General features: G+C 37.6%; 1 protein-coding gene across 4 annotated transcripts in view; it reads left to right on the top strand.

Annotated features, from left to right (window-relative positions):
* TDRD7 (tudor domain containing 7) overlaps positions 1-21,414 on the top strand; it is a 116,262-nt gene that overhangs the window by 20,371 nt on the left and 74,477 nt on the right. For 2 of the 4 annotated variants that reach the window (XM_027859037.1, XM_027859036.1), the window contains 3 exons: positions 7,974-8,186; positions 10,359-10,500; positions 12,496-12,688. In XM_027859037.1, the coding sequence (XP_027714838.1) occupies positions 7,980-8,186; positions 10,359-10,500; positions 12,496-12,688 (542 nt within the window). In that variant the 5' untranslated portion in view covers positions 7,974-7,979. Of the gene's footprint in view, positions 1-7,973; positions 8,195-10,358; positions 10,501-12,495; positions 12,689-21,414 lie in introns of those variants that run through there. The other 2 variants (XM_027859038.1, XM_027859039.1) reach the window with 2 other exon arrangements.

Raw genomic sequence — 21,414 nt, forward strand, 5'->3', positions numbered from 1 at the left:
TACCCATAAAAGCAAATTCTACTTCCCAGCAAATTCATTAACAAAAATGGTTAAATCTTATTAGTTCTTATTAATGTAAGCCAAAACTGTTCTCTTTTATAATATGTAGAATCATGTATGTCTGACAGAGGAGACATAGAAAACAATACTTTTCTTTTAGGATCTTATATTAATTTGATTGGGGGGAAATGTTGGAAGACATTCCAAGTTGGAGGAAATGACTTGTATGACAGCTCAGTGGCAAGTAAGTTACATGCAAGAAAGTGGGCCCTTAAACAACATGATGAAGAACATGAACTTCACCTAAGTGATCTCCCTTACATTTCTAGCAAGCTGGTGATTGATCAAAAGGGTGAAATTCTCAGTCCCTTAGCTTTTTGGGGAGACAACTAAAGGCAGGTAGGTTAGGAGTCTTATAACAAGAGACTAGGAAAAGAATGGGTGTTTTAGGGTCAGGGCATAGATTGTGACTGTAGAAGGGAGTGGATTCAAGAGACATTACAGAGAAAATATTGGCAGAGTATGGGTGAATATAGCTGTGGGTATCATGGAGGTAGATTATAGAGGCAGTCTGGAGGCGTGGTAAGAGCCCTGGTCTGGGAGTTTCATATCTGTACGCCAGCTCTGCCACTAACTATGTTCTTGGGAAAGTTTACTTAACCTCTCTGAGCTTCAGTTCCCCCATATGTAAACAAAGGACTCAGAAGCCACTTAAGACAAGACACTTAAGAGTGCTGAGTTTGGAATCATAAGAGCTGACATGTGACTCCCACTTTTTTTTTTTTCAGTGAATGGGTGAACAAAGCTTTTATTTTTTTTTCTTTCCTCCTTTTAAAAAATTAATTTATTTATTTTTAGTTTTCAATGATCACTTCCATAAGTTTTTGAGTTTTAAACCCCTCCCTTTACTCTCCACCTCCCTTCCCAAGACAGCATGCAATCTGATATAGGCTCTACATATACATTTCTGTTAAACATATTTTCACATTAGTCATGTTGTAAAGAAGAATTAGAACCAATAGGAGGAACCACAAGAAAGAAGAAATAAAACAAAACAGAAGAAAAAAAATGAGCAAATAGTATACTTCAATCTACATTCAAACTTCATAGCTCTTTCTCTGGATGTAGATAGCATTTTCCATCCTGAGACCTTTGGAGATATCGTAGATCCTTGCATTGCTGAGAAGAACTGTCTGTTAAAGTCAGTCACCCCACAGTGTGGCTGTTACTGTGTACAACGTTCTCTTGGTTCTGCTCACTTCACTCAGCATCAGACCATACAAGTTTTTCAAGGTTTTTCTGAAGTCTGCCTGCTTATCATTTTTTATCACACAGTAGTATTCCATTACATTCATATACCACAACTTGTTCAGCCATTTCTCAATTGATGGACATCCCCTCAATTTTCAATTCTTTGCCACCACAGAAAGAATTGCTATAAATATTTTTGTACAAGTGGGTCCTTTTCCCATTTTTATGATCTCTTTGGGATACAGTCCTAGAAGTGGTATTGATGGGTCAAAGGGCATGCACATTTTTATAGCCCTTTGGGCATAGTTCCAAATTGCTCTCCAGAATGGTTGAATCAGTTCACAACTCCACCAACAATGCGTCAGTGTTCCAATTTTCCCACATCTTCTCCAACATTTATCGTTTTCCTGTTTTGTCATGTTAGCCAATCTGATAGTTGTGATGTGGTACCTCAGAATCAAAATCTGTTTTGATTTGCATTTCTCTAATCAATAGTGATTTAGAGCATTTTTTCATATGACTATAGATAAGAGAATTTACATTTTTTGGGGGGGGATGGCAATTGAGGTGAAGTGACTTACCCAGGGACACACAGCTAGTAAGTGTCAAGTGTCTGGTCTGAGGCCGGATTTGAATTCAAGTCCTCTGACTCCAGGCCCTGTGCTCTATCCATTGTGCCACCTAGCTACCCCCCTGTGACTGCCACTTTTTACCTGTGTAATCTCAGGCAAGTTATTTAGCCTCTCTGGGTCTGTTTCCTCATCTCTAAGTTGAGGGCATTAAACTAGATGAATTGTACTGTCCTTTCCAGCTATGTAGCTCTGTAAACTTAAAGCTCTATAAACTCCCAGCTAAAGATTCTGTAACTTACACTGGGAAAATGGGGAAAGTCCCTGAAAAATTTTGATCAGAATGGGTCTTGATGAAAGCAGTTTTGAGGAAGATTAAAGTATGGAGTAGAACAGAGAAGTAATTTGTAAACACTAAATGTGTGTGTGTATGTTTTTATAATTATAGTCAAGGAGGCTAAATTAAGAATCTGTTCTGACAGCTCAGATATGAGTTCATAATAGCAGTTTTTACAGCTAAATTTGAAGTCCTAGAGTTTGAATCCTGGTTCCGCTAACAAGTGTGACTTTTGTAAAGGCACTTAACCTTCCGGGCATCATTTTTCTTATCTGTAAAATGAGGGATTTGGACTAGTTAGCTTAAAGGTTTATTCTTCCTAAACCTGTGATCTCATAAAGGAATTGGACTAGGCTAATGTCATTGAGAATGGCAGGAGGGGCAAAATGGAGACGTTTCAACAGAAGAAACAATAGGAAGATGCAGTGGATAGACTATCAATCAATCAACAAACCTCCATTAAGTGCCTACCATGTAGCAGGCACTGTGCTAGGTGCTGGATGAATCCCTGCCCTTGAGGAGCTTCTATCCCATGAGGGCAGACAACACATACTTGTATAATTATAGGGATAACTAGATCTGTGATTTCTGTGGTGCAGGTGAGGAAAACTTCCTCTGCCAGTGCAGATTGTCACCCTCTCCACAACTTAGAGTTGCCTAGAGCCCCAAGAAGTTTAAAGACTTGAACCCAGATCTTCCTAGCTTCAAGGCTAGCTGTCTGTCCACTAAGCCATCCTTTCTCATTTCTATGTGTATAATAAATATAAAATATTATATATTATATGTAAAATTATATCATAAATGTAAAATAAATATATAAGGTAGTTAAATACAAAGCTGTTAGGAACGGAGGGAACAGACAGGTGTGGGGATCAGTAAAGTCTTCATGTGGAAGGTGGTGCTTGAACTGAGGCTTGAAGGAAGTGAAGGGTTCTGTGAGGTGTAGAAGTAAGGGGAGAAAGTGTGCTGCAGACTCGGGTAGAGCCAGTGCAAAGACACAGAGAAGAGGGATGGAGTGTTATTGTGCCTGAGGAACAGTAAGGACAGTCTGGCCTAACCATAAGTTCAGGAAAGGAGAATAATTTATAAATAAGCTAGAAAGATAGATTGAGTCCAGCATGTCAAGGCCACTCAAAACAGAGAAATTTATATTTTATATTTTATATTTCATTCTAGAGGCAATAGGAAGCCCCTGGAGCCCTCGAGTATAGGAGTAACATGGTCATATCTGCATTCACTTGAGTACTTATGTCAAAGATAGATTGGTTTGGGGAGAAACTTAAGGCAAGGAGCGATTAGGGAGGCCATTGCAATAGTCTAGGTGAAAGGTAATGAAGGCCTAAACTAAGGTTATGGTTGTGTAAGAGTAGTGAGAAGAGGACAAATACAAGAAGTATTGCAAAGCTAGATAGGGCAAGATTTGGCAATGGATTGGATAGATGGGGTGAGGAAGAGTGAGGATTCAGCAATAATGCTGAGATTGAAGCCCTGGTAGACTAGAGGGAGTAGATGCCCTTGAAAGACAGAGAAATTTGGTGAAGGTCTGGGTTTAGGGGGGAAAATAGTGGGTTCTTTCTTGGAAATGTTGAGTTTGAAATGTCTGTGACAACCAGGTTTCTAATTGGAAGGGGGAGTAGTTGGGAGGCTAGGAAAGATGAGTTTGATTCGCTTTAACAGACATTTACTAAGTGTCAATGATGTGCAAGGCCATTTTGTTTCATGGCTTGTCATGGCCACACAAATCATCACCTAGTGGCCAGTCAAGAAGGTGTGGTATGAGAACAAGCTATGTCATATCATCACAAGAACATTTAAAGATGTTATAACAAGGACAAAAAGCAAAATGAAAATCAAGGGAAAACATGTTAATATCAACAATCTATTTGGATTGAATACCATAGTCCCCAACGTACTGCCTAAGGAAATCAAAATAGTGCTAATAAAAAAGGATAGTAAGAACAGCTAAACCAGACCAATTATTCACAGAGGAAGTCCAGACTGAAGGCAACACACTTTTGAAGAAACTGAGGAATCGATTCTTAAGAAATTTGAAAAGAGAGAAAGATACTGAATAATTGTGGGGAAAATGTGGATTTTATTGCCACTAAAAGAAAACAATGGAAATTATAATTACCAACCATATGCCTACTTTTTCGTCTCTACAATGTTTTTATGATGATAGTGTACACCTCTATCAAGGATATCCTTGGTGAAAAGTTGAGGACTTTAAAAAAAAATTCTAATATTCTCCAGTAGACCATAACTTTATAGTCACATGTTTGACTTAGTGTAGAGAATATAAGATCCCACTATGCTTATTGTTTGTTGACTATTTTAAAAAATCACTTTGTTTGATAGGGTAAAAATATTACTTTAAAGGCCTTTCTCTTAGAAAGAGTTTCCCATGTGTATGTCAGAAGCTTAGTTTTCTTGACAGATTTAACGAAGAACTTTGCCACTCTAGTTACTAATATCAAGAGAAGCATAAAACAAGGAGGCATATACCTACTGAAAGTGTTTGTTACTGTCATGGAGTATATACAGCATAGAATCCACATGCAAGATAGATTCTCTGTAAGTGGTGAGGTCTCTTTGTGGATGGCATGGTAATGATTGCATCAGGCCCTGGAACACACCAAAGCCTCCTAAATGAGATCAATAATCGCTCAAAGGAGTTCATGCTATCCATAGAAGGAAAACTTAAGTGGGTAAAGAATGTATCTTGTCCAAACTACAATATGCAGTTGGATGGACTGACCAGATATCTGATGTATCCACTGCTGCTGGTATGAAGAAAGGAAGAGGAAGGAAAAACAACCTTTATTAAGCACTTAATATAGGCCAAGCAACGTGCTAAATCCTGGAGATACAAATACAGAAGGCAATGCTTTTTCTCAAGGAGCATTCTAATAAGAGAAAACAACACTTGCAGGAGAGTGGTGGTCAGGGGAAGGTATTTTGGACTGAGAAATCCCGAGGATGGTGATTGATCCCTACAGTAGTTGATTGACACTTCCTTTAAAGGAAGGACAGAGTTGATTTGTTATGCATAGCTTGCCAGAGAAAAGCAGCTAGTTATGGAGAGCTCTCACCATTCAGAGTGCAGTGCTCCAGGACTAGAGCTGAAGAGGTTATTGGAAGGAATGTCTTGAAGATGGCCAGAGAGTAACTGGACAGTGAACTGGACCTCAAATTGAATAAAGGAAAGGAAACAGGATGAATTTCATTTGGGAAATTCTAGAGTACTTTCACTTACTGGTACCACCCTTTTCCCTGAAACAGAAAATCCGTAACTTTTTTAATACTGGTGTTCTTCCAGTGGTGTTATATGACCATAGGTCATAGAGTATAGCAATTGCTAAGGAATAAAAATTATGGATCACTCAAAGGACAATGGAGAGACTTATAGCAGGCAAAAACAGGCGTGCCATATATTACTTACGGCAAAATATATGGAGAGAAAAAGCCATAAAGAATATCAAAAAGACTATGTGACTGGAAAAATAAGGGCCCGGTTATGTATTGAGAGTGAGGGACAAGAGAGACAGCCTATGTTGTATCCATGTGTTTCCCCCACCCCCCAAAACTTATTTGATTCACAACCTGTAGAAAATATGTAGGAGTTCGTGGACAAGAAGGCATTGATAGGTTGTGATCTTTGCTGCTGGAGAAATACTTACTTACATCAGTGAAATTACAAGGCTAATCCATTGAAGTGTCAGAAGTTATAGGTCAGAAACTGGGCTGAAGCACTGAGGATACAAAAATAGAAACAAAAGTCTCCATCCTCAAGAAGTGCTTGGCTGGTTTAGGTCATATTGTATTTGAGCAAAAGAGTTTGGCCTATCTCTTCCTCCAGAAAAACCAAATGATGAAGAATGCCTATTATGTAGACCAATTATGTCAAATTCAAGATAGAAGTAGAGTCCTGGAATCACATTGACTTAGCAAACCACAGATTCACCTTATGTTGTGCTGTATTTTAATTTATTTTGTTAAACATTTCTCAATTATATTTTAATCTGGTTCAGATAGATAATCTGTAGAGCTCTTCTAAAAGTATATTTATCTTCCATACATAGTACAAATAAATATTGTGAGCTGACCTAAGAATTGAACAGACATTCTAGGCAGCAGTCTAGATTGTCTTTGGGAAGTTGCATAGTTCCTTTAATGACCTCAAGCTTTCTCATGAAACAAAGGCTTATGTTTTAAATAGCAATATTATTCCATGGAAGATGTGTGACTACAAAGTTGAATATCCCAAAAGGGTAATGGAGAGGTAAATTGTGGGTCTCAGCAGGTTACAACACTTTATAAACAAAGATTCATTCAGGCAAGATGTATTATATAAAGGACATCATCAAAGAAAATGTATGAATTGAAAGAGATGTATTGGTCACATGGTGAAAGTGAGGGATAGCCAATGGATAGCAGACTACATGGGTATGCTTATAATTAATGTCAGGAAAGTGGAAAGAGTATCTCTGGTAAATTTGGTGGATTTCATGTTGTAAACTTATGGAAGGAAACTGATGAAGAGTTGTACAGTTTGGATAAGCATAGAGAGTTTTTGATCCGCATCATTGGTAAAAATTCCACATCAATGAAATACAATGAAGTATTGGAGTATTATTTGAAAACCAGTTCTTCGTTCTACTAAAATGTCAGTTTATATATTTAGAAACTAGATAAGTCCTTTGAAAAATTACAACCAGGAGAAGTCTATTTTATACAAGTAGAAATGGAAAGGCTTCAAGTATGGGCCCAGTGATGGACTTACCTTTTATCTGAGTACCAGCCTAGTGAAACTCAGAGAGGGAGGCTTATTACCAGGTTGACTTCAGTGTGATGAACTCTGACAGACTTCTAGATTAGAGGGGTTGTGATGTGTGTTGATGAAAGGTGTATCCATGAATAATGTGCTATAGAAAGGGGGGAAAAGGTATAAACGTGCTGACAAAGTTTACAAATTCTTGAAATGTTATTTTCTAAGTAAGTTTTATTGATGCCTTTTGTCTTTGTATCACAGTCATGTCAAGATGGAGGGGGGACAGGGGAAGCCCTCCATTGTGATAAAGAAAACAAAAATGTCCAATGTAGTGACCACATATGGCAGTTTACATAACATTCAACCCTAATACAATATCCTTTCTTCTCACCTCCCTGCTATGGGGAAAGGAGGTATGGTTCATTATCTCTTCTTCAGACTCTGATTAGTTTTTCAGTTACTTGGAGTTTGGCTTCTTATAGGAATTTAGGTTTTAGGCTACCCTTGAGGATTCCTTGAAATGTTAAGGTAAACTGGGAAGACATGATATAAATGGGTATTATAAGGCAGTGACATAGCAACAGAACAGCCTCATAGAATGTGTATGATGGGGGCTGGAGGGTTTAGAATATGCTTCTTGCGTGTAATGGACAATGAAACTGCATCTCTGTCCTGACCCTTACCCAGTCATTTGATTCCTTTCCCTTTCACATAACTGAATAAGAAATTACCATCTTCAGAACAAGAAAGGGCTGTTCCTTCTCTCCTGTTATGTAGCATCCCTTTTCTGTGAAAGCAACTGAAGTAAGAGGAGGAGAAGACTAGGTACAAAATAGTGTGCCAACACCCTAATGGAGTATTGGTAGACTTCCTGCCCACAAAACCTAGGAGAAATGGATTTGTTCTAATGGTAGAATAGCCACTATTTATATCTCCTGTATAAGCTCCTTTACGCTCTACAATTTACGGGTCAATTCCTTTCTAACTGTAAATTTATGGAATGATGAACCGTATTGCCATGAATTTCTCTTCTACTTAATTACAGGTGAAGATGCTGGAAGCAGACTTGGTTGCAAAGATGCTTCGAGCTGTTCTGCAATCCCATAAGAATGGAATAGCATTACCCCGGCTACAAGGGGAGTACAAATCCTTGACTGGTGATTGGATCCCATTCAAACAACTAGGATATCCCACATTAGAGGCATATCTGAGAAGTGTGCCAGCAGTTGTCAGAATAGAGATCAGTAGATCTGGAGAGGTAAGAAGGTAATTGCACATATATACATATATATGCCATGTAAATTAAATGAAAACTTGACTTCTCAAAAGTTCACAGAACCATAGATAGACTTAAAGAGTTGGAAGGAATCACAGAGGTCCTCCAGTCCAAATTTTTACTAGTCCTTAAAATTTTACTTTCGGGGTGACTACATTTTAAAAACCTGTGTATTTTCAAAAATGAATGTTATCCTCTTTCTTTTCTTTCCTCTTCCTTCCACTGCTCTGTCTCTTTTTCTTTGGTTCCTGGTTCTCACATCCTGAGCTGATCATTCACACTGAAGCCTAAAAGTGAACTGACTGAATGTGAAATAATCCATGATTGAGAATTTTTATGTATTTTATTTTGTGCTGCAGTATAGTTTGAGTTGAATAGTGATCTGGCCCAACACTCATTCAAAGTACAAATTCCTTGTAAAACATCCCCAACAAAGGATCATACGGCCACCATAAATACATTTTACATATGATAAATGAGGTACTATGAGTGCTACTTTTCATTTTTGGACAACTGTAATTGTTAAGGACTTGGGTATTTTTTCTTCAATGAGACTTAATATTCTTTCCTGTAATTTGTATCCTTTAATTCCATTTTTACCTTGAATGACCAAACAAAATAAGTCTAATCCTCTTTTACAACCCTTCAAATATTTGAAGACTGCTGTCCTGTTCCCCTTAAGTCTTCTCTTGTCCAGGCTCAAAAAAGAGCCAGTGCTCCAGCAGATCTCTGTAGGGCTGTGGTTCTGTGTCCTCTCACCACTCTACTGGTTTGCTAGATTGCCATTGTCACTTCTTAAATGGGGTGCCCAGAAAAAGCTTCTTCCTCTTTGGATGTGTCTGGATGAGAGCAGAGCTCTGCTCACTACGAGAATAGGACTGCCACTTTCCTTATTCTGTGCCTGATATTTCTGTTAATGCAGCCTAAGATCCCATGAGCTTTTTTAATCCTATACTAGGGACTCCCATTAGTCTTTTTTCTTGAATATTTTCACTTATAACTTAAGTTACTGATATTTTTCAACAAATGACTTGAACTCAGCAGTGACAGAACAGATAACTAAATGGGGTGCATCTATGATTAGCACATAAAGCACAATCTAGAACCTCTCATCCTTTGTTCTTGGTTTGATAGGAGGACAGTCAATAAGCAATTAGTAGAAATATCAAGATATTGGTAAGCTTTCACTTTTGTGGACATCAGAATTTTAAAATTGCCTTTCAACTGATTTTAAAAATGAATTTTAAAATGTGATGTAGATAATGTGAGCCTAAGTTTACTTGATTGTATCATGAGACTGTTGAGGCTTAAGTTAATGTTAGTGGTATAAAAAGTCTGAAAAGCAAAGTAGATTAGCTGACAAAGCATAGGAAGTAATATGAGCGTGTATGGATCTTGACAGCTAGTGAGTATACCTGAGGGAAATTCCCTTCCAAGTGGTAGGTATTTTATGTGGACTTAATAACTGGGGATTTAAGAAGCTAAGGGCCCACTGGTGATGAAATTGACCTATTTTCATTCTGCATTATATCCTCTCTCAGTCTCAGTTTTCTAGTTTGTAAAATGGAAATAATCACAACAGCTATCTAACAGGGTTGTTGTGAGGATCAAGTGAGATAATGTACATACAGAGCTTTGCAGTCCATGAAATCCTATGTAAGTGTTATTTATTGTTATTATTATTATTGTTATTATTATTATTATTATTATTATTATTTCCTGAATGACCTAGTTGGCTTCATTGTATTTCATGGCTACAAATTGTCCCATTGTGCTATCTTGCTGAACTGTGTTACAAGGGGGACCAGATAAAAAGAAAGAAATCAGTAAAAAGCCATGACTGCTATTGAAAAAAAATGACTCAATGTAGCCACGGTCTCTATTAGTAGCCATCCAGCACTATCATCGTTGTATATGAAGAGCAACATTGTGATCTGATTCTGAAACTGAGAAATGAAATAAATACAATTTTGGGGGGAAAATGGTTACTAAATATGCTGAAAAATGTATTTTTGCTAGAATAATATCATTGAGAGTAAATAAGAGGAATATTCCATAATTTGTATGTTTATACTTTTATTGAGGTCTACTTGTTTCACTTACTCCTGGGAAATTTTAAATCTCAAACTTTTTTTCCTTGCTCGCTACGAGCAGATAACTTGCTATGCTGTGGCTTGTACAGAGACAGCCCGAATTGCTCAACTGGTAGCACGCCAGAGGAGTTCAAAAAGAAAAACAGGAAGGCAGGTGAATTGTCAAATGAGAGTGAAGAAAACCATGCCGTTTTTCCTAGAAGGTAAGTTTGTCTTATGTACTGGAAATGTCAGACTTTGTCTACAGATGGTTAATTGTATAGAAAAAAAAGTTCGTGATCAGGATGCATACTTTCAAATTCCAGCTGGCATTAACATGTTTGTTTTGCATCATTTCAAAGAAAAAAGCCTGAAGTTAGTATTTCCATTTGAAAATTGTTATAAATTAAATTTGATGAGATGGTTTTTTGAAGATTGATTTCTGATAAAACAAAAAGAAATTGGAAGTAACTTCAGATAGGATATGAAACCTTGTATCTTTTTTATTATGGGTTTTGGTTTTTTTTTTTAAGCATCAGCTAGAGTGCTAGAGGCTGACTGCAAGATTTCTGATTTAAGATTTTATTTGGCAAATTATAAATTTTTTAGAAGTAAAACTTGTATTTTTTTTATAAAATCTGGAATTACATGAAGCATGTGACATCAATAGCATTTGTTAAGTACTTATTTTAGGCTCAGCATAAAACAGTGGACAGAACTACAGTGAAATGCAGCCAGAAGACTTGGGTTCATGCTCATGCTGCTGTTGACTTTGTTCATGACCTTGGATAGACCTCTCTCCTCTTTGAGTTGCTCAGCTTATCATTTCCAAGATGGGGATATTGGACTAGATGATCTCTAAGGTCTTTAAGCACTAAAAAGCTGTGATTTCTCTGAAGTACCCAAGAGTGACAAAGAGCTCCTAGGAGATACCTTTCCCTACTTTTGTGCTGTAAGAAATGATCAGCAGGATGCCCTCAGAAGAACCTGGAAAGACTTACATTAACTGATGTAAAGTGAATTGATTAGAACTAGGAAAACATTGTACACAGTAATAGCAGTATTGTAAGATGATCATCTGTGAATGACTTAGCTATTCTCAGCAATTACAATGATCCAAGACAACTCTGAAAGACTTAAGGTGAAAAATGCTATCCATCCCCAGAGAAAGAACTGATGGAGTCTAAATGTAGATCGAAGCATGCTTTTTAAATTTTTCTTAGGGTTTTCTTTTGTTTTGTTCTTATCTGTATTGTCTTTTACAGCATGACTAATATGGAAATATGTTTTTCATGATTACACATGCATAACCTATATCAAATTGTTTGCCTTTTCAATGATGGAGGGAGAGAATTTGGAACTCAGATTTTTAGAAAAAATTGTTAAAAATTGTTTTTACATGTAATTGGGGGAAAAACAAAATTGTAAATAAATTTTTTAAAAAAGAGACCTTTCCTGATTCCTAAGCTGGTAGCACCTCTCCCCAGATATTACCTTGAATTTCTTTTGTGTATATATTTGTATGAGAAACAGGGTAGCATAGTAGAAAGAGAGCTGGCCTTGACTCAAAAGAGGACATGAATTCAAGGCACACTTCTAACACGTACTGGCCTTGTGACCCTGGATAAGTGACTTCACTCCTAGTGCTCTAAGACTCGAAGTTGCAGAGAAGGTGCCGATCTGTATTGGTAGAGTGATTTTCCTCATTCAGGAGTCCCCTATGTCAGTGAAGTCCTTATTCCTATCTTTTATATATACTTGTATGTGGACATGTTGTTTCTGCCAATAGACTGTAAACTCATTGAAGCGAGATGCCTTCACTTTTCTTTGTATCCCCAGTCCCTTAGACTGTACCTGGCCTTCAATAGGTAAAGTTCTTTGGGAAAGGCTAGAGTAGTGAGGGGAGTCAGGTACTAAGCTAGAGCAGTCACAGAAGTGGTTGGGAGACCAAGGAATAGGATGGAGGCAGTAACGAAGATAGTGTGATGAAGAACAGTGCTAGGATCTGGAGTGGAGTAAGTATGGAAAATGGTTGGCTAGTTAGGGTAAGATGAGGTGGGGCCTTGAACTTTAATTAGGCTGAGGAGTTTGTGTATTAGCCTAAAAGTAGGGGGATCTGGATATTTAACATTTAACATGTTTGAAAGCAGGAGAGTGACCTAATGAATCCTGAGTTTTAGGAAGCTTATACAATCCTGTATGTATGTCTTCTTTTATAGGAAAACCAAAAGCAACACTCAGACAACCAGGATTTTCTTCAGAGTCTGAAAGAGACAGCAAAAAACCCACACTCTTAAGAGAAAAAGGTGTCAAGTCTGGTAACGAAACTTCACCATATGCCTTGCCCCCTACCCTTGGTAGTGGAGTGTCCAGAGAAGTGCCGATGCAGAGACATGTGACAATGATAAATAGGTTAGTATACATAGAGTTTTTGTGTGTTCAGTCGTTTTTCAGTCATGTCTAACTCTTTGTGATCCTATTTGGGGTTTTCTTGGCAAAGATACTAGAGTGGTTTGCCAATTCCTTTTCCAGTTCATTTTACAGATGAGGAAACTGAAGAAAGCAGGGTTAAGTGACTTGCCCAGGGTCACATAGCTAGTACGTGTGTGAGACCAGATTTGAGCTCATGAGGTTGAATCTTCCTGACTTCAAGCCTGGTGATCTATCCACTTTTTGTATTCAAAATACCGCAAGTACTAGGTAGTGACCTCACTGCTCCAGAGTTTGTTAGATACACTGAAATAAAATATTTAGTTGAACTAGTCTAATTTTGTATTTTTAGGGTAAATGCTTATCAGATTATTTCATTATGAATTCACTTGTAATCCATACTCTTAAATGATTTTCTTTACTATGAAATTCTATAGTAATAAGGTCCTTAATATATGTTCCTAATTCTTTGTTGAGTACCTGGTATACTTAGAGTTGGACCAAACCTGAACAAGTAAAGTAAATAAGCAAGATTATAGTCTTATCAATTAGAACTTTAGTCTCTTTCACGCCCTACAATTTAAATACATTCAGGAGCAAGCTGTTACCAAGTGTAACTAATACTTAATACTTCCTCTGTAAATAATAGAAATGATACCTTTTTCATGATTCTCATCTTAATTGCTGGTGTCTTAGCCTATATATCTTTAATTGAAATGACTAGGTTGTTTCAAAATACTACCTTAATGTAGTATGCAACTTTTATAAGAACTTTACCTGTAATTTTTAAAATATTAAGGGGAATAGCTGAGATGCTCTTTGCCATAGCATCAATAGGTCTGCATTCAGATTTATGTGTCCTAAGTACCTGTGATCATGGGCAGAGGAAGAGAAGCAACAACTTTGGAGTGCTGGGAGGCTATAAGGCTATGAGGGCTATTTTGTCTTATCTGTTGATCTGTATCCAGAACTTTCTGGCAGAGCCAACAATATTCACTTTATGAGACAGAGATAAAGAGGCCAGAGGTAACAAAAAAAATCTCTGCGTTTGTGTCACCAAAGACTGCCTATTTTTAAAAGATAAAGTAGTTTGTTGTATTCGTTTTCAAGATCAGAACTCTTTATATGTAAATATGGGGAAAAACATCCAACTACCTTTCATTGTAACAGAAGATGGCATTTTAATATTGCTTCTTTAAACTCTTTAATAAATGATAGAAAAGATTTAAGTCCTTGTATGGCAATATTCAAAATACCACAAGTACAGCTCAAACAACAAAAAAGACTGTTTTCAGAAAACACCATTCTAAATTTGTCATGTTGGGTGTGTGTTGAAATAAATAACAAAAGAACTCAAGGTTCTATTTCCCTGGTGGGGTAGAGAGGGAGGCCTATAGAGGAGAAAGGCCATAGGCTAGGAATTAGGAGACTTAGATTCTGTGTCACTAACCAGATAAAGTATTTTAGGAAAATATTTTGACCTTTTTGGGTCTCTTTTGTAAAATGAGCTAGTTAGAGTAGATGATGTCTGCTTCAAGCTTGGAAACTTCTTTGAAATCATCTTGTTTGGTTATGCACTAACCTGAGTATGCACACACATTCTGTAATAGCGAAGGTCAGCAGCTAACGAGAAGATGAGATAGTATGGTTGTGATTCCATAAACTTTAAAGAAGAAAGGTATCCTTCTTTCTTCTTTTGGATTGTGGGAATGCTCTTCATGGAACCTGGGATTCCAAGGATAAGATGGAAGTACTAAGTGGGAGGAGGGGCAAGACTATATAACATGCCCCCCTCATTTTATTGCATCGAGTTGCTAGCTATTTAGAAATGTACCAAAGCATACATATTATGGTAACATGGTAACATAAAATTATAATCATATAGTAAGTGTTATATAGTATATTTGTACTCATCATTGTAGCATCTGCATATTTATTTTAGGGCCAATTAGACTACCATTACGCTAAATTAACATTATGTAACATTTTAGAGCTATTCTTGCTGTTGAAAATTAATCTATTAGTTTGGCAGTTGTACCATCAGTTTTGTTTCTTACAGATTGCTCCTTGGTAATCACTTTAAAAGAGAGAACATCATTATTGTGCCATAATAAAAAAAAATTTAATTATTATGGTAAATACTAATCTATTTAGCCTTTTTACTTCCTAACAACATAGATACCTTCAGTAGTTTATTTGTATCTTAAGCACCTTTGGTGAAGAGAAAAGCCCAGGTTATTGTTATAGCTCCAGCTCTACCTATCCCCTATTTGTATCCTCTATGTGACAGGAGGTGGAAGGGGGTGTGGGGAGAGGAACATTGTACTTCCAGCCTAGGGGATTTAGAAGGGAAACAACAACAAAAAAAGGGAATGGACAATATGACAGTGCATTTGAGTGGGAGGTAGAAGAGGGAGTGTGTTGACTAGCTTTTCCTTCCCCCACTAGAGCCTAAATCAAGCATCCCAACAGCTCCTTTAATTTAACGTGTATCTATTCTAACAAGGACAGGGATCATTCAGTCTAGAGAAATTTATGCCACCATATGGTTATTTCAACAGAGGGAAAAATTATGGAGACATTTCTCATGATTGTCTTCTCAGTTTGTGTCTCTGATGGGGTGGGGGAAACGTAGGAGGAAAGACAAGCTGGGTATAGGAGTCAAAATGTTAGTGAACAAAGTAGCTAATTGGCAAAGAATGTGTCCTTTTGCTTGTTTCCTTCCTTGGAAGGTTTCCCCCCTTGGTGACATCATCTTTGCTCTTCAAAATTGTTCTGGGAACATCCTTTGAGGCTATTGAGGGAGGACTACTCAGATTTTTCTCCCAACCTGACTGGGAAACTTTTCTCTTCTCAAGCAATCAACAAATATTTAAGAAGCACCTCTCAGGTGCCAGGGTCTCTGCCAAGTGCTGGTCATACAAATATAACCAATGAAATGATCCCTACTCACAAGGAAAAGGAAGAACACATATAATTATAAAAAGAATCACTGTAAAGAGAACAAATACACGCAGTGGATAGAGCACCAACTTAGAAGTCAGGAGGACCTGAGTTCAAATGTGGCCTTAGACCAAACATTTGACACTTACTAGCTGTGTGACCCTGGGCAAGTCACTTAACCCCAATTGCCTAACAAAAAAAAAAAGGAACAAATACAGATAATCACAAGGTAGAGAGGGAGGGTAGTTAAGTCCTACACCTTTATTTCAACCTTTTCTGATGTGTGCATGTATGTATATGCACACGGTCATATTTAACACTTCCCAGATTCAGGACTGAATCTCTTTTGGATGTAAGAGTTTGTGCAGATATCAGGGAGACCACAGGACTATTGTTACTATACTATTATTAGTATAGAGAGACCTGGGTTTGAATCCTGCCTGTGTGATTTTGGGCAAGTCACTTGCCCTATCTGTGCTTGAGTTACCTCCTCTGTAAATTGAAGATGATGGCACCTACCTCATGTGGTTGTATTGAAGATCAAACTAGATCTACAGCTATTAAAACTTCAGACTGCACCAAGACCTTTAGGACACCCTGTGTGTGTGAAGTGCTTTAGAAATCTCAAAGTGCTCTGGAAATCTGATTTTTTTTTTATGTAATTGCCCTTTCTACCTTCACAGCATCTTTCTCATCTGACTTTATCTTTCTGTTCACGAAAATACCACTTTGATTTAGGCCCTCCTTATCTCTCACCTTGATTGCCCAAAACCTCCCCCCACTTCACTCCATCCTCCATATTGTTGCCAAAGTAATTTTCCTCAGACATAGTTGTAACATGTCACACCTCTCTTCAGTCAATTCCAGTGGCTTCCTGTTGCTCCTAGGATACAATAGAAACTTCTGTTTAGCTTTTGAAGCTCTCAGTCTGGCCCCCGCCTATCACTTCAGCCTCATTAAACATGATTCACTCTCTTACACTGTGTGATTCCCTCCACACAGGCTATCTCTATGCTACTCACACACAGTGCTCCGTCTGCCATTTCTACACCTTTTCATCAACTATCCCACATTTCTGGAATGCATTCTGTCCTTAACTTCTGCTTCATAGCATCTAATGCATGAAGCCTTTCCTGATCCCCTACCCCAGCTGCTTGTGTGAAATGGGATTCTTTCATTCTTGTGTCCCTAGTGCATGACGCAGAGTAAACACATTAAATATCTGTTTGATTGTCACTGGCTATGTCAAGATATTCTTACTTGTTTTATCTAAAAATAGTAAAGAATGTATACCTGCACGACTTCCTGGGTCCTAATAGTCATGACTCACGTTTGTAGAGCCCTTTAAAGTTTGCAGAGTGCTGCCCTACCTACCTACCTACCTACCTACCTACCTACCTACATACATACACAAATTACCTCATCTGAGCCTCAGGACACTTCCTGAGGTAGGTGGGTGCTATTGTTACTCCCATTTTACTGTCAGTAAAAAGTGTTTACTGCCCTCTAATATTTGTGTACATATATATTTATTTCACTTATAATCATGTTAGTATGACTGTACTAATATATATTTTACACACTTTATATAAATAGAATTTTGTAAGGATAAGATAAATATGAAATGCTTTGAAAATACTTTACTAATGGTACAAAATCTTTTTGTTCTCACTCAGAATAGAAATGATACTTTAAGTGAGAATAATGTAATAGCTTTTTAAAAAATCTTGATTTATCACTTTGTGATATAGTAGTTTGAAGATGTGGTTCAGTGTTGAGTTTTATTTTGATATTTGGTTTTAATGGTTGTCATGGCTGGAAAAGATACCTCTCAGATTCATAAGTCATTGGCTATGTTTATTAAATTGTGATAATCATTTTTCATTCCTTTAATGCAAAAGATCCACCGATTACTCAAAGATTTTTATTGACATTGGACTAGTAAATATACATCTTCTATCATGTTGATCAACTGCAAAATAATTCAGTGTTACATTTTTATATTTTTTAACAAATGGTTTCAGAACCCACTGAAACACTAGAAAGTTGTTTTGAGGATCAAATGAGATAATTCATAAAACATTTTGCAAACTTTAAAGGGCTATATGAATGTTGTTATTGTTGTTGTTTGCCAGAGAGCAACCAAAATAAAAGGTACGAAGTTTATGCCACGAGGGGATCAGTTGAAGGTACTGGGGATTTTTAACTTAAAGACAGGAAGACTTAGAGGGGACGTGATAGCCATCATCAGTTAGTTTAAGGGCTAAGGAATTCAACTTGTTCTGCTTCACGACTTGGGGTAGGATTAAGAGCAATAGGCAGAAATTGCAGAGGCAAGTAGAATAGGCTGTTTTGGGAGGTGTTGGATTCCCTCTTAATGGAAGTTTTCCAGCAAAGGGTGGATTGAAAACTTGTAGTGTATGTTCCAGAGGGAGTCATTGTTAAGATATGATTTGTACAAATGACATCTGGCTTCCCTTCCTAGTTTTAACTGCCTATGCAAACTGCATTATACTGTGCTTCTACAAACCCTTAGTGGAGCGTAGGTAACTTTGTAGAAGAAAAGCCCTGCTATACACTTACTAATCATGTTATATAAGCAATCTGAATTTCCCTGCATGCCGTTATAGTGATAGGAAGGAAAGCTTGGAGTGTTGGTCATCTTGTTTCCTTTACCCCTGTTCTCCATCTTCTTTGCTTGTTATCCTAACACGCCCTTTCAAGATGCCGTAGATTTCCAAGTAGATAGAAACCTTAGGGGGCAGACCATGTACAATTTTAGAGTAGGTGTGGAGGAGGAACAAAATCCTTCCCTTCACTTCTTTCCCAAACACAGTTATAAATGATAAAGCTAGGAGAGTGGCCCTAAGACCTTCTTGGTAGTTTTACCATCTAACACAGAGCATGTGAGCAAGCAGACATAGTCTGCCTCTAGAACTATTGGATCTTACCTAACATTCCCCTGTTACCTCACAACCATTTTTTCTTTCTGGAAGATAGCGTACCCTGTGTTTTTTTTATTTCCATAAGTCAAGGATCATATGTTAATTTAAAGTGGGACAACTAGCCATGGAGCTAATCCATGTGATTCATTCCTTTTACCTTGGATTGAAACACTCAAGATGGAGTCATTCTAGTGATTTTTAATGTCACAAAAAATTATTTTATACATATGGCCCAGAGCCCTAGAGCCCCATGAACACCTATTTAGGATTCAGGGTTAAGAGAAACTGAAAAGGAAAAAAAATCAGGGGATCCTAGATTTAGAGCTCTAAGGTACCTTAGCAGTTAGGTAAATCAGTTCCTTCATTTTCCAGATGATACAACTGACTTAGAACTTAAGTGATTTGCCCCAGGTGACTGGCCAGATTCCAACTCAGGTTCTCCATCTCCAAATCCAGTGTCCTTTTCATTGTGCCACACTGCTTTCTGCAGATGATGTTAGAAGGGATAAAAGGGGACACTTATACTCAAATCTATCAAGAGCATCAGTAAGGTTGCAGCTTACAAGATATGTGTGATTTACCTTAAACTGAGATCTAGGATGGAATGCAGGGCTATTTTTCTATCAAGTAAACTCTACTGATAGTACCACAGGGAAAAACCCAATTGAGGGCCAGGCCACATGAGTTTAAAAAAAAAATTAGGTTTTGAGTTGTGTTTAAGAGAGAATTATAGGATGTTCTTCTTATCTACTTTTAAAATTAAAGTCAGCTAATAAAACTATAAAATAATTTAAAATTTATTTCTTGTAGAAGCTAAGATCCCTACCTGAGCAAAGTGCTGGGGAGACAAAGACAGAAATGAAGCAGTCCTTGCTCTTAAGGAACTTATATTTTGTCAGGGGAGACACCATGCATATACATAAGCAAATACAAAATGTATTTCAAGGAAATTCAAGTTAATTTCAGTGGCAGGTTCAGGGAGGCCCTCGTGTAGAAGGTGGTGATTGATCTGAGCTATGCAGAGGTGCATCCCAGGTTTGGGAAAAGCAGGGGGTAGAGAATATCATATGTGAAAGCCGAGTAGGCTGGTTTGGCTGGAAACATAGGATACAATGGGAAGAAATGTATATTCACTCTGGTAAGGTAGGCTGGAGTTCAATTATAAAGAGCTTTGAATAACAGAAGGAGTTTCTATTTTATGCCAGAAGCAGTAAATAGAGCTACACTGTAGCTGAAGATATGCTCTTTGAGTAGAAGAGTAACAGTCAGAACTGGACTTGATTCGTTTCATACCACATTCATACCTGTGTAAAGGATGAATGGAAACGTTCATGGCAAGGAGACTAATTAGGCCGTCGGAATCAGCCAGGTAAGAAGAGGTCAGGGACTGGACTAGGGTGATGGCTTTGTGAGATGAAGAAAGCCTTTGGAATGCAGACCATGGGGAGGTGCTAGTAAGCCATAGAAGGTTAGAGAAGGAGTTGGGGCTTGAGCTGGGACCTGAAGGTCAGATAAATTTTAAATAAGAGCAAAGGAGGAGGAGAGGTCAGGGTTCCAGGCAGGGTTTATAGTGTTAACCAAAGATGCAGAGATAGGCATTCACATGGTCTTTTCAAGAGACAGTGGAGACCCAGTATGAGTGGAAAGATATGTTTGTTTTAGGACAGCAATGGTAGTTAAAGTTGGAAAGAGAAAATAAATCAAGATGCAGTCTATTTTAAATGCCACATTCAAGAGATTGGACTTTATATAGTAGGTATTGAGGAGGTATACTGAAGATTTTTGAGCAAGTGAGTTATATGATTAATCGTGTTTTAGGAAGATTTAATTTGGCAGCAATGATGTGAGGAAAAGACTGGAAGCAAGGAGATCAGGTAGGAAACTTACTTCAATAATCTGATTCTGAGGTCATAAAGACCTAGCCTAGGGCAGGGGCTGTAGGAATAGAAATGAAAGTACATATGAGAGGTACCTTATGCAGGAAGAAGTGATAAGAATTGGAAGTTGATTGGATATAAAGGTTAGAGAGAAGGGAAAAGTCAAGGATTACAAGATTTCAAGCCTAGTGAGTGATTTTTTTTTTATTTTAATTTTTATTTATTTATTTATTTTTGGTCACAAACTAGTTTGAGGTGAAGGATTGTTCGTTTTAAATATGTTGAGTTTTTAGTGAAAGTGGAATGTTCAAGTAGCAATATCCAGTCGGAAGTTGAAGATATGCTTAAAGAGAGAGGACTGGGCTAGAGAATCATCTACATAGAGATAACAATTGAATATGGCAATAGCAGACACCCAAACCTGTGATTTCCAGGCTAATCTTCCTAGATCCTGAAAAGGTAGAGATAGCAAGATTTAGGGGACATATTTGAAGCCATTACTATCAATTAGAAAAGTTAAGTGTAAGAGATTTGACTGGAGTTAAGGAAAGAAGTTGTAGATCCCTTGAATTGAATTAATCATTTTCTTTAAAGTGGGTTCTTAGTCTTTCCCATTGTGAGGAACTTCTTCAGATTCTGCCTATCTTATGAAGTTTATCACTCTGGTGTGGAACACTCAAACTGTCTACCAGTTTGTTTACCCTCTTAGTCTAGACATATACAACATATATATGGCCTATGTGCTGCTTACAGACCACCAAAGTATTTCAGGCAGCCTGTGAAAAATGTTGAGGTTATAAAACAGGCCTGCAACCAGCGGGCAGTATGTTGTGCAGGCCTGGATTAGATGGTCCCTAAAATCTTCCAAATCAGATTCTGTTATCTGTTTTTCCTCCCATCTGCATCTTTATACCTGCAGGGTTCAGCTTTTTTGGCCACCTCT

Source organism: Vombatus ursinus, unplaced genomic scaffold (assembly GCF_900497805.2).
Source record: "Vombatus ursinus unplaced genomic scaffold, bare-nosed wombat genome assembly UNPS02014158.1, whole genome shotgun sequence".
Lineage (NCBI taxonomy): Eukaryota > Metazoa > Chordata > Mammalia > Diprotodontia > Vombatidae > Vombatus > Vombatus ursinus.